Source organism: Anser cygnoides, chromosome 2 (assembly GCF_040182565.1).
Source record: "Anser cygnoides isolate HZ-2024a breed goose chromosome 2, Taihu_goose_T2T_genome, whole genome shotgun sequence".
Lineage (NCBI taxonomy): Eukaryota > Metazoa > Chordata > Aves > Anseriformes > Anatidae > Anser > Anser cygnoides.
The window spans coordinates 68,886,591-68,899,960 of record NC_089874.1 but is presented as its reverse complement, the minus strand read 5'-3'; the positions used below and the strand labels follow the sequence as shown (position 1 = coordinate 68,899,960).

General features: G+C 40.0%; 1 protein-coding gene across 1 annotated transcript in view; it reads left to right on the top strand.

Moving 5' to 3' along the window:
* The first annotated feature begins 2,489 nt into the window (after positions 1-2,489).
* The window catches only part of SUSD5 (sushi domain containing 5), a 45,987-nt gene continuing 35,106 nt past the window's right edge, over positions 2,490-13,370 (top strand). The window contains exons 1-2 of the mRNA XM_013190398.3: positions 2,490-2,752; positions 12,550-12,727. Of these exons, the coding sequence (XP_013045852.2) occupies positions 2,584-2,752; positions 12,550-12,727 (347 nt within the window). The 5' untranslated portion in view covers positions 2,490-2,583. The remainder of the gene's footprint in view (positions 2,753-12,549; positions 12,728-13,370) is intronic.

The window sequence follows — 13,370 nt, the reverse complement described above, 5'->3', positions numbered from 1 at the left end:
ATTTATACTGGTATCTATCCATCTTAAGTTCCAGATCTCATTTTGAGTTTTTGGTTCAAAGAAACACAAAATCTAAATGCGGGATTTTTACCTAATTAATCTTTGTTTCGATGCAAAACAATGTGTACATGATTTCAGTACAAAACCTAATCTGCATAGCTTTATAAAAATCTTCCAAAAGACACCAGGAACAGGGATTTTTGCCTATAGAAATATTAGATTTGAACGACAACTGGTTGGTAGTGATGTATGTACTTCCAGGAGTTATGGGTCCTTACCTTACCAAGCTTATAGACTTTATTTACATCTGAGATGGGAAGAAAGGAAGCCAGTTCACTCTACCAGCTGTTCATGCCTTCAGAAAGGAACATATCCCATGGTCTGTTGTAGTCCTTTAAAATCAGTAAGATGTTCTGCTCAAGAATACAAGCTGAGATTTTCCAAGACAAGAGCCAGAGTGGCAACATGCCTTTACATATATCAACACAAGAAAATGATCCAATTATAGCAAAATAAATCAAGCAGACCTTTGGAATTTTAGATGGAAACCCAGAGGATATTGTCCTTTCCCACAATTGCTTTGGCCAAACTCATGGGGACAGCAAAGAGCCAACAAAGTCATCAGCCCTATGACAAGTATCAAGGAAAACTGGAACTACTGCTGTGGTCAAGTCAAGTCTCTATTAATGTCTGTGTCTTGCTGTAACTACTTACTCAGTTTCTTGGAATTTCTTTGCTATCTTACTTAAAGTATGTAGATTCAACATCTTCTCTTCTTTTTGTGTCCACTGATTTTTAAAACAGGTATAAAAAGTATTGGTATACCGGAGGTTTAAAAACATATTTTATGCCATCAGCTAAGTCACCAGTAAAAGAAATAAAAAAAATCAAAGAAAGCTACAATTTTCTATTTCCTTTTCTGTCACGTTGTATATTATTTTTTGCTGTACAGCATTGTCCATTGAAACAAAATGCAGTTATGTAGTTACATTACAACAAACATCCCCTGTGATGGATAGAGTGAGCAAGAAGCTGCCCTTCCTTATAATTCCAGAGGTGTTCCTTACAAGTTCAGTTGGCAAGGCAATGTAGAGGAACCTGCTGCTATCTGTATTCTTTGAATAAACAGAAAATTCAAAACTACCTGTCTGAAAGCTTTCAGTGTGTATATTCACATCATTCATGGGTATAAAGGAGTGGAAGAGGCTAAGATTCTTTAAAAGTCAACTGGATCAGAGCATTAACTACCCAAATTCATCAAACGTTATTTTTAAAGCTTCCAGTGCCATGGTGTTACTTGCTTGTTTGAATAACATATAGAGGGGTTCCTGAGACTGAGTCATTCCACTCAGACTGAAAATAACATTTGGCAGGTTCATCATTATCAGAATACATCTGCAGCTGTCTACAAGCACCTTGTCCTTTACAGCACTGGGGCCATTGTGGTGGGGAGGGTCAGCTTCTTACTCCTGGTCTTGGTGGCTCAGACTTACTAACAGAGTGAGCATTTTTGCCCAGCTTTGAATTTCTAAGGGAAAAAAAATTAAAAAGCTGAAATAAAAGCAATATAGGATGGGAGTATGAAAATGACGTTTCTGAGCTCTGCTCAGTTCCAACAGCAACACAAAACTATTCCGTTTATATATTTAGTGAAATAAATCCTGGCATCACCACTGGTATATTTCCTCTTATTATGGGGGTTTCTTTTGAGTTTTGTTTGGACAAAATTAGGACAAATGGGAATAAGGGACAGATGTCATTGCTGTAAGTGCTAATGGGAGCTGGAAATTCCTCTTGTCAACTGCTTTCAGAGCGTTCAGTCATGAGGAGCACCAACCCATTCTTCTGGATCAGGAGCACTAATGAAGACCAGCACTTTGAAGAAGACTCCTGTTTTGACCTTTGGTTCCTTGTACCCTTTCCAAACCTGGGATGTGAAGTAGCAGGATGAACAATTCCCATCTCCAGCGAAGCTCTGCTGTCATGGTCCAGTGCCATCGGTGCTGTTTGCCACATTACCTTACCCCTCACCTGAAGACCATCACTCTTACCGTGGCAGACCCTGACCTGCGACCCTAAGCAATACGCTGCTGGCTGGTTTCACATTGCAGAGAGAAAACACTCCCTACTCACAAACCCATCCCTCCAGAGATGTACAGCTATATCCACAAACTCCCCGCTTACCAGCACCAGCTATCTAGCTGCCCTTCTCCTCCTAGCCAAGGATTTCTCCTGCTTGTGGCTTGTCCCCTTTTCTCTCCCTCCCAGCTTTTACATTTCTTGCGCTGTGAGCCACTCATTTACCAACAGGGCAATGTGACTTTTCACACTTTTCTCACTGACTTTTCTCAGTGCTTGCTGCCCTGCCGACTGGGCTTGGCAAAGCCTCTCCCCAGCCACAGCTGGCCGGACATCTCCCCCCACCTTCCCCTCCCCTTCACACCAGCCAAGTGAAGGATTCCTCTCTCCCTCCCTCTCCCTTTCTTTTTCCACCCCTCCCACCTTCAGTGCAAACCCAAGACGCAGGATCCTGCCGAGGGAAAGCAGCTCCTTGAAATCATCACTGCTGCCCCTGCTGCTAACATGCAGAGGAGGAGGGAGAAAAAGACTCCACAGCCACTCTCCTGCGGCTGGGGCTGGGGGCTTCGCAGCAGGGCGATGGCTTTGGGCTCTCGGAAATTATCTCTCACCTTCGTCCAGGGCATGGGATCTCTCTTCTTCATCCTTCAGATCATCTCTGTACGGGCTGATGGTGAGTCTCCACTCAGTTTGGGCTGGGTTGCTGTGTCTGGAAGGAGAACTGTATGTTGAACTATGTTATTGAAAAAAAAACAAAACACCACCAACATAAAACACCACCTTTCTTTTTTAATAAGAAACTTAAATACACGCCCCACTTTGGGTTAGGGAATGTCTGATTCAGAGTTTTTTGAGACTCTACAAATATCCTGGGGTTAAGCAGAGAAAGGAAATAAGATCCCAGAAGGCTATGATTATTTTATTACAACAAAATGAGAGGATAGTGAACTTTTCCAGAGGAAATAAGAATAATAAAACAAAGCCAGAACATGAATTAAGAACAATCAGCTATATTTTAGGAGAGCTTTGCTTATAATTAAAAAATTAATTTCTCCAAATGACTTCCACATCTGGCTGCTTCGGATGCCACCAAACATCGATTTATATGGGCAGGTACTTGAAGAAGGGAAGACAAGAAGCTGAGGGCTTCCTCTTACAGCATTTTCTATTCGGTACAACACACACTCAAGACAACTGTTCGCCCTTCTGCATGTGAACTTCACCGGTTCTTCACTGCTGAGGGGTTTGATCAGAACACGGATTGGGCTGAATCACCATCTACTGCTTACTCTGAAATGTGACTTTTTTTTACTTGCTGATGATAATCCTGAACGGCTGCATCCTTTGCAGTTTTCCCGCAGCCTATCCCCTTTTCAATAATTGAGCCACTCTAATGATAACTAACTCGCCTTAGCAGAAATACAATTTATGTTTAAAACAATTGTCTTTTCCTGGTAGAGCAATGCTGAATGGCCATATTTTTTCACTTTCACAGCTGCAATAGATTTATGCCTCATCCCAGGATTTTTTTTCTGTACACTAATCCTTTACCATCAATGTTTGCTGCGTTATTCCAGAAAACAGTCCTTCAACATTATAGAGCAATAAAAATCTTCTTTTTCTTCTCAGAGATTTTTCCTCCTTAGCCTAAATTTATTTCAGCTGATCAAAAAATAGGGGAAAAGAAAGGGGGCAAATTAATCCTGTCTGCACATTGCTACCATTTTGTGTAAAATACCATTTATACAGCAGAACCTTGTCTTGTACTGTTGAAGAAAATTACTTTTCTTTAAGAATAAAGCAAAAGAACTGTCAGACAACTCCATTGTGTTGCACTAGGTAAAACTGCAATTCTGAGTTTAGGAAATTCTCATTGCCTAGCAAAATCCATCCGAAATGAGGAAAAAATGCATCCCCATGAATGAGGGTTCTACACATAACTTTAAAAAGGTGACAAGACATGAATAATTAATTTGCTTTTGCTAAGAATGCTTTGTGGGAAGTCTTCCCTTTTCTTTTCAAGAACACCTCCAAATTTTTGCTGCATTAATAGCATCTTCTTGCTTCCTAGACAGACATCCTCTCAAAAAGAATGGGAAGAAATTTTGGAGACCATTTCAAGGCAAAGTTCATGACAGATTTTGTCATTCAACATTTTGTCAAATTTACTTTACAAGTGGTAAAGCAATTGTAAGAATTAAAGGGTAGAATATACAAAGTGCATTGCAATTGTAGAGCATTACTATAACATTGTTGTTTCTGTTTCTATTTAACTTTTCAGAATCATTGCTGAAAATCTTTAAGTCCTCTATTAACATGCTCGCCAGTGTCTTCTACTAATATTAATATTCAACCAATCAATTCTAACACTATCTTATAAACCATCTGGCTTAATATGCAGAAGAAAACACTTTATTTGAACTTTAGAATTTACCACTACATATAGACTTACATATTTAATTAAGATCTGAGAGTACAAAACAGGACTAATACTTTCCTTTATAACAGATTCTTGCCTGATCCAAACAGGAAACCAGCCTCTCAGTTTTGAAAGTTTTAGGTGAAAATACAGTTGTGCTACTCTAATATATATAAACATGGCCTAAGTGACAAAGTTCTGGGTGAGATGTGTATGTGTTTGCTACTTTTAACAAAAAAATAATTGAATGTTTTGCAAAGCACAGAAGAGATTTTGACTTCACCTTGTAAAAACCCTGTGAAATCCAGACTGGCCCCTATTACAGACAACTCCCCAAAACTGGTTAGAGTATATTTCCCAAAAGAAGACCTTCACTTTGTTGTCTCACACACAAATAATGTCAAGGAGTAGGTAATAAAACTGGAAACCACAGGGGTTTGGTGAAGGTGTAAAGCCTTGAAGCTTTATTGATCTCTTTTAACCAATACTTACCACAATGTATATTGTTGTAGAGCAGATAGATTCCAGAAAGACAAGGGTAAATGTCAAACTAAAAGACAGCTTTCTTTTGACTTGCAATTTTTTTCTTACAATGGAAATGTGCTTATTCATAGCTCTGGAGGTCAGGGTCAGGCAGATAAGGGACTCCTCAACGGCCCATTCCTGCTCTGACTTACTCTGGTGTGAATGTGGAGAACAGTAGTGCCACTGCTGCTAGTGCAGTTACTACAGAACAAAATAGGTTATGGATGGGAGACAGTGAAGACAGCTCAAAATTCTGGATTTTTTCAGCCATACCAGCCACTGGTAGGTCCTGGTTTTGTGAATGGGAATCATACAGCCAAATAGCTGGATAATTGCTTTGTAATTTTCTGTCAATCAGAGTCAACTTTAAACTTCACCTTTGTGAAAACAAAGGTTTTAATTAGATTCTTGTGGTTGTGACTGTTCTTAATTATACCCATGCAAATGTAGACTTTTTGAGATATCTTTGCACTGGAGTAGAAGCATAAGTGTGCTTCATGCATGCTGTACAGGGGTGAGTCACCTCTGTTTTTTGTTTGTTTGTTTTTGTTTCTTTTTTTGTTTCTTTGTTTTGACACCTTTTGTCTTTTCACTGGCATTAAAATATAAATAAATATGAACTATAGTTTTCTGCAGAATATGTGCTCTGAGAAAGAACATGTGACAGAGAATGATGACAATTAATCTACCTTACAGATACACACCTGATTTGAAAAAATGTACCAATTGCAAAACTTTACAAATTATTCCAAGGTGCTGTTCAGTTGGCTAAATTTTGAGTTACATGCAAGACCTATTGATCAAACTGATTATTTGCTAGTGACCACACATAGTGACTGCAGAGGTTGCAGGTGAAGGATTATGAATCCAGAAAACTAGGCACAATTACATGAGGATCTGACCATTCTTCTGACCTAGAAGCAGATATGTCTGATGCCAGAGGTAGGATTTTACTGGTATGCTAATATTTCTCAATGCATTAGAGCAGCTAGGTGTCACTTCAATGCTCACACAGCTACCCTTATGATACGCGCCATATACAAGCTAGATTCTGTACTCCAGGTGTGGGACTTCTTCCCTATGGAATTTCTGTTAAGCAGCAGTCAGTGGGTGAAAGTAGCTATCAAGTATATTTCGGTAGATAAGAAAAAATGAAATTAATTAAGTACCCATCCTGGGGAAAAAAAACAAAAACAAAAACAAAAACAAAGGAATTAATTATCTGGAAAGCAGTAATAAGCAGCTGTTTTTGATCTGCAGTAAAACAACTGGAAAAGTTTAAGGGGAAAAGAAACCTACTATACTTTATTTACAAAAAGGTTGTAAAGCAAATCAAAGGAAAAGAAAAAAAAAGTTTTTTCTCTTCTGCTATATATTCAGTTGCATTTGAGTAACAGGTGTGTAAGCATTTCAGGATGCCACTTGCAAAACAACAAATATATTTGTATGTTGCAAAAATAAATGCATAAACAATTCCATATATTTGATCATAAGGGCTTTACTAAAATTTAAGTTCATACTGAATTTAGCTGAGGAGAAACTCAAAGGTGACCTCCTAATTTTGCTATTTTCCTGATTATGTAATATTTTAAGCAGATTAAATTAAATAAGAAATCATTAATTTTACTTTCTTACAGAAATAAACACTATATTCATAAACCCTAAGCAGAGTTGGTAATTACCAAATCTCTGTAATTGTGCAGTTTTACTGAATTCTCCACCCTTACTATTACAATTAAGGCCATTGTTACAGGCAGCCATAGAAATGGAAATAAAATTGCTCTTGAAGCACAGAGTTGACCTTCCCTTCCTCCTCTCTCTACCTCAATTTGAAAACTTTAACATTTAAGTAAAAATAAACCAGACTCCAAATATGCACCTTTCACCACCTTTATTTTGTTGAAACTGATGAGGGGTTATCATTTGAGCTAGTAACATACCATCCTAATCAGCACAATAAACATGCCTTTTAAAGTACCTCATTTTATATTATTTGTGAGAGATATTTTTATTTTAAGGTATGTTTGGCTATGCAATTTTGTTTCTTCTTCAAGCATGATGCAAGTCCTCCTGAAAATATAGAAGACACTGAGATCACTTCAGTGGGCTTTGAATGGTGCCTATATAACTCAGAAGAACTTCTCATATCTTTTACTGTATTAGAATAAATTAGCTAACTGTCTTCTTCATAACCAGGAGAATTTTGCTAATTCCACTGGGATTCCTAAAAGGAAGAAGGAACAGGGTTTGGACTTTTCTTATTTTTGAAGTATTCCTTTTTATGCTTTCCTATATGTGGTTGTAGATGGCCCTTCTGTCTTGAAAGCATAATAAGGTCCAGTTGCTAGAAGCTGAGTTTAGCAAAATTTGAAACTGGAAATAAGGTGGAGTGAGAGTAATGAACCATTGGAACAGTTTACTATCAAGTGTGCTGTAAATTCTCCATTACTTGGAGTCATTGAATCATGACTGGATGCCTTTTGAAAAGACATGCTCTAGTTCAACCACAAATTTTTGGACTTGATGTTGGAACTGCTGGAGGAAATCTACAGTCCAGCTATGCAGGAATTCAAACAAGGTGATAAAAATGAATCCTAGAGGCTGTGAGATCTATGGATATGTTTTCCACTAGGCTATACTGAGGTACTCTTAAGTAAAATCTATATTCAGCTATTGCTTGTTGACAAAATTTTAGTGCCAAACAACAATAAAAGTAATTCTTTTATCTCTTTACCAAAACAGAATTCAAATTCTGTAATGATAGTGATAAGATGACAGTAGAGGCTACCTCTGTAATATAGTCTAGTTATTAGAGAAATACTGTCTCTGGTTTCAAGTGTGATTTTTTCTCAAGAACTCTGAGTTCAGCTGTTAATGAAAAGTAGGAATAATGATGTCTTAGCTTACTGAAGCTGCCATTATGTGCTTTTATGGCTTAGCACTGAAATAATAACTTTTTCACTGGTTTCAAAGGGAAACCTGAAGAAATTTACTATAACTAGGATATTTGTCATTCTGAATCCGAAAAACTCTAGCTGTGCATTAAAGTGTCTGAAAAAGGCCACTTGCCATGGATTTCTAGCTTGATCTTGAAACAGAAGAGACTGGCTTTGATTGAAAAGGCATGAGAAAAGTATACAGGGTTCTGGGAAAAAAAGTCACACTACCTGTCTCATCATCACATTATGGGAAAAAATGCTACAGGACAGAAATGAAGGAAGAGCACGGAGAGGGAACTCAAACATGGTGGCTGTTTTATAAACAAAGGCATAATATGTTCTTCAAACAAATGCACAAAAAGACATGATTCTTAAATGCTGTGCCTTATGGCGATATAACACAGTCTCATATTTCAAACTGCATATTTAAACCAGAATGACAGTACATCTCTTGATATCATTCCAGAGAGAAAACTGTTTTCAACTACTCTACAATATCATAATGTGTTAGAGAGGTGATACAATTTGAATTTTTTTACAGCCGCAGTACCAAAACTGACTGATACCAAGTATGTGAGACAAACTTTTTTCCTTTCCTTTCCTTTCCTTGCCTTGCCTTGCCTTGCCTTGCCTTGCCTTGCCTTGCCTTGCCTTGCCTTGCCTTCCCTTCCCTTCCCTTTTCTCCTTTTTCCTTTTTCTCCTTTTTCCTTTTTCTCCTTTTTCCTCTCTCCTCTCCTCTCCTCTCCTCTCCTCTCCTCTCCTCTCCTCTCCTCTCCTCTCCTCTCCTCTCCTCTCCTCTCCTCTCCTCTCCTCTCCTCTCCTCTCCTCTCCTCTCCTCTCCTCTCCTCTCCTCTCCTCTCCTCTCCTCTCCTCTCCTCTCCTCTCCTCTCCTCTCCTCTCCTTCTCCTTCTCCTTCTCCTTCTCCTTCTCCTTCTCCTTCTCCTTCTCCTTCTCCTTCTCCTTCTCCTTCTCCTTCTCCTTCTCCTTCTCCTTCTCCTTCTCCTTCTCCTTCTCCTTCTCCTTCTCCTTCTCCTTCTCTTCTCTTTTTTCATTACAACTAGTGGTGTTAAATATTTACAGTTATTTCACCAGGACCCTTAGAACCCTATCTTGGAAATTATACTTTTTTGTGATTAAAAGCAAAACAAACCCAGTACATTAATATCTCAAACTGTGTTAGCCACACCAGTGTAAGGTGCAGAATTCTGTTTCAGTGCTCTAGTCGTATTTATTTAAGAGGGTTTCCTATTTTGATGTGCTTTTGTATTTTTTCATGCTACTATGTCTCCTATATATATTATTTTTTCATCTAAATGCCCCTTAGTAATGTGTGATCCCCAAAATACTGGGGATCCAAATGTTTCATTGGTCAAGCATCAGGTGAAACTTGCTATTATATTTTTTAAGTAAGAATTTAGGCAAAACAGTGTACATGTTAAAAACTGGGCAAGTAGCTATAGAGCTTCTAAGGCTTTGGAGAAGATTCACAGGTTGGTCTGGTGTGGTGGTTTTACTCAGGTGGGCAGCTGAGGTCCACTACAACCGCTCTCTCACTCTCCCTCTTCAAAGGAAAAGAGGGAGAAAATACAATGCAAAGGGCTCAAGGGTTGAGATAAGGTTGGGGAGAATGCTCAACAATTATTGTGATGGGCAAAACAGACTCAGAGTAGGGAGATAGTAAAATTTATTGTCTATTACTAACAAGCTAGAGAAGTGAGAAACAAAGGAAAGAAACCAAAAGCACCCCCCCCCCCCCTTCCACCTCCTCTCCCCAAGCAACGCAGGGGAATGGGGGATTGGGGTTGTGGTCAGTCCTTGACGCTTTGTTTCTGCTGTTCCTTCACGGTCACCCTCTGCCCTTGCTCCACGTGGGGTCCCTCCCATGGGATACTGTCCTTCCTGAACTGAGCCTGCAGGGACAGCCCACAGGCAGCAGCTCTTCAAGAACTGCTCCCACACGGCTCCGTACCACAGGGTCCATCCATCAGGAGCAAACTGCTCCAGCACGGGTGCCCCACGGGTGGCAGCTCCCCCCAGACCACCTGCTCCTGTGTGGGCTCCTTTCCACGGGCTGCAGCTCCAGCCCGGGGCCTGCTCCTGCGGGGGCTCTCCATGGGCCGCAGCCTCCTCCAGGCCACATCCTCCTTCTCCACCAGGGGCTCCTCCACGGGCTGCAGTGTGGAGATCTGCTCCATGTGGGACCCATAGGCTGCAGGGGGACAGCCTGCTCCACCAGGGGCCTCTCCACAGACCACAAGGGAACTTCTGCTGGGTGCCTGGAGCACCTCCTGCCCTTCTGCACTGACCTTGGGGGCTGCAGGGTTGCTTCTCACTCCTCTCTCCCAGCTGCTATTGTGCGGATTTTTTTTTTCCCTTTCTTTCTTAAATCTGCCCTCACAGAGGCACAAACAACATCACTTAATGGCTCGGCTCTGGCCAGTGGCATGCCCCTTAACTAACATGGAGCAGCTTCTGGATTCTTCTCACAGAAGCCCCTACTACCTAAGCCTTGCCACGTAAACCCATTACATCTGGTAAGCAAGCCAGCCTTCTTTATCCATTTCCGGCTAACCAGAATTTCCTATAAACAGTTCACTGCAGTTTTCCCAACCAGTAAGTCTTTCCTAGCTTACCCTAAAACCTATTTGCCTACATAATTTGAATATCCCAAAAGTCCAGCATCTTCATAGCTTCTAGCAAAAAGTTAATTTACCATAAGTACTAGCAAAAACATGACAGTAGTTAGGGAAAGTTGTCTCAGCCTTGGTCTTTGTTAGCAAAACACCTGTAAATAAGTAATTGGCACTTAAGGGTAAAAAGACTAAATGCTGAACTTTATTTCTTCTAAATATATCTTGAGGGAACTCAATCCTTAATTATTATTTTTTTATTTTTATTTTTTAGCTTAGTCTTCTAACTAAAATACTAATTGCTGGAAAACAGGGCTTACTGCCATATCAGACTAATATTTATGAGTTAAGTCAGATAATACACAAAATTGTCCTGTATGTCTTTGATGATGCATATCAATCTTGACAGCCAAATTATGAAATGTTGAATATGGGCAAGTTTTTAATTGGATCAAAGCCTAAATAAAGCATTATACTTAAACCCTCCATACCTTTATGAATAAAAGTTGTTCCACAACTTAGGAAAGATTGTTTAAAGTCATTCTGCTCATGTTATCTCTCTCCATACCCCATGCATTCTTCACTGTGGCTTGTTCATGCCTTTGGGAACAACAGCTTCCATTATGGTTGTGCATGTTATTTGGGACATTTGCAGAGAATCCTGAGGTTTTGGTACTTAGGATTGAAGAGGCTTGCTTTTTTCACTCCTCTGTGTTAAATTCCCCATTCCAATTATAATTCTTGGTATTGATTATAGTTGAGAAGCAAGAGACGATTTTGTCTAGTGGTTACTCTGGGTACTGTGAATTCATGTTCCCTCTCATCACTGCTTGTCCTGCTTATTGAAATTGTAGTCTGCCTATGTCAGAATGGCTTCTTACCGGGCATGTCTAGAATTCCCACCAAATGTGGGAAGTGTTTCCAGACATTTATTGAATGAACAGTGCTTAAAAAGCTGTTTCCTGAGCCTTCAAACAACCTAAATCTGTACCTTTGAAATTTAGGAGTCAATCTGAGGGATGTTATCTTCAGAAAGAACATACTTACAGCAGTTTTAACGTCGGCACTGTGAACTATCCCATTGTTTATTTTATTTTTTTTTTTTTGAGACATAGAGCTAATGTGTTTATTCTATAACTCAGTAACTTCTCGAGCTTTATTGACAAAACCCCAACTACCCTGTTCCCAGTTGCCAAAGTCAAAGCCTCTAACTTTCAGCCTTACAGCTTTCACAGTGTTAAATAAATTAAAATAAAATAAACTGAACTGAAAATAAAAATAACATAAGAAATTGTTATACTAAATCTGTTCTCATGCCCATTCAACAACAACAAAAAAAAAAGCCTTCCATTAAGAAAGCAATTCCATCTGTCTTTCCAGAAAGATATGAAAACATAGTGGCTTTGCAGCAGCATTTAGGCATTTAGGCACAAGTTACCACAGAATTGCAACATTTTGATTTTAGAGGATGAGTGTAAATCTCTTTCTGATATGGAAGAGTGAGTTGAAATACTGGGTTTTGGATTTGTGCTTCTTATATACATGTAGTTTTATAAATTTAGCTATAATGTGCTTTGTAATGAATTCCAATGTTGTGTACAAAGGTGATTTTCTGACTTTGACTACATATGTAAATGTAAGAGAAAATGTCTGTGCTTTCTCTCTGCAGATCTTAAGCAGAGACCTGTGGAGGCAAGATAAGCTTTTCGTACGGACTAGGAATGAATAGGGGCTTAGCTATGCTTGCCTTTCTGTTCATTAACAGATCTAAAAGAAAATGAAGATAAAGGTCTTTACAGTGTTGATAAAAATATTAATTCCAATAAATAGGTTGCTCATTGAATTGCACTTAGTGAAAACAAGAAGACTTTATTTGGAGATAACCTGCAATATTTTTATTGAATATATATTAAATACAATGCCATGATGAGTGACATGCCCTTTCTTGGTGCTGCAGGGAAAGTGTTTGCACTTGAGTCGAAGAACAACTCTCAGGGTCTGGATTTAGCTGAAGCTGAGAAAGCTTGTGTTGACCTGAATGCTCGCTTAGCAACTGCAGAAGAACTGAAAAGGGCTGTTCAGGACTGTTCCTTCACTGGCTGCACCACAGGATGGCTTGCTGATGGCTCCACTGGGTAAGGACAAGAGCATAATCCTTCCAGAAAAGTATGAATGTGTGGTGGTTTTACTCGGGTGGGCGGCCGAACTCCACCACAACTGCTCTCTCACTCCCCCTCCTCAAAGAGGAACGGGGAGAAAATACGATGAAAAGGGCTCAAGGGTTGAGATAAGGACGAGGAGATAATACAATAATTATCGTGACAGGCAAAACAGACTCAGTATAGGGAGATAGTAAGATTTACTGCCTATTACTAACAAGCTAGAGAAGCTAGAAACAAAGGAAAGAAACCAAAAACACCTTCCCCTCCATCCACCCTCTTCCACCTCCTCCCCCCGAGTGGCGCAGGGGAACGGGGGAATGGGGGTTATGGTCTGTCTATAGCGCTTCTTCGCTGCCGCTTCTTCTCGTTCACTCTCATCCCCTCTGCTGTGGGGTCCCTCCCACGGGATGCAGTCCTTGGTGAACTGATCCAGTGTGGGCTTTCCACAGGCAGCAGCTCTTCAAGAACTGCTCCAGATATGGGTCCGTACCACGAGGTCCATCCCTCAGGAGCAAACTGCTCCAACCTGGATCCCCCACGGGCAGCAGCTCCTGCCAGGTCACCAGCTCCTGCGTGGTCTCCTCTCCACGGGCTACAGGTCCAGCCTGGAATCTGC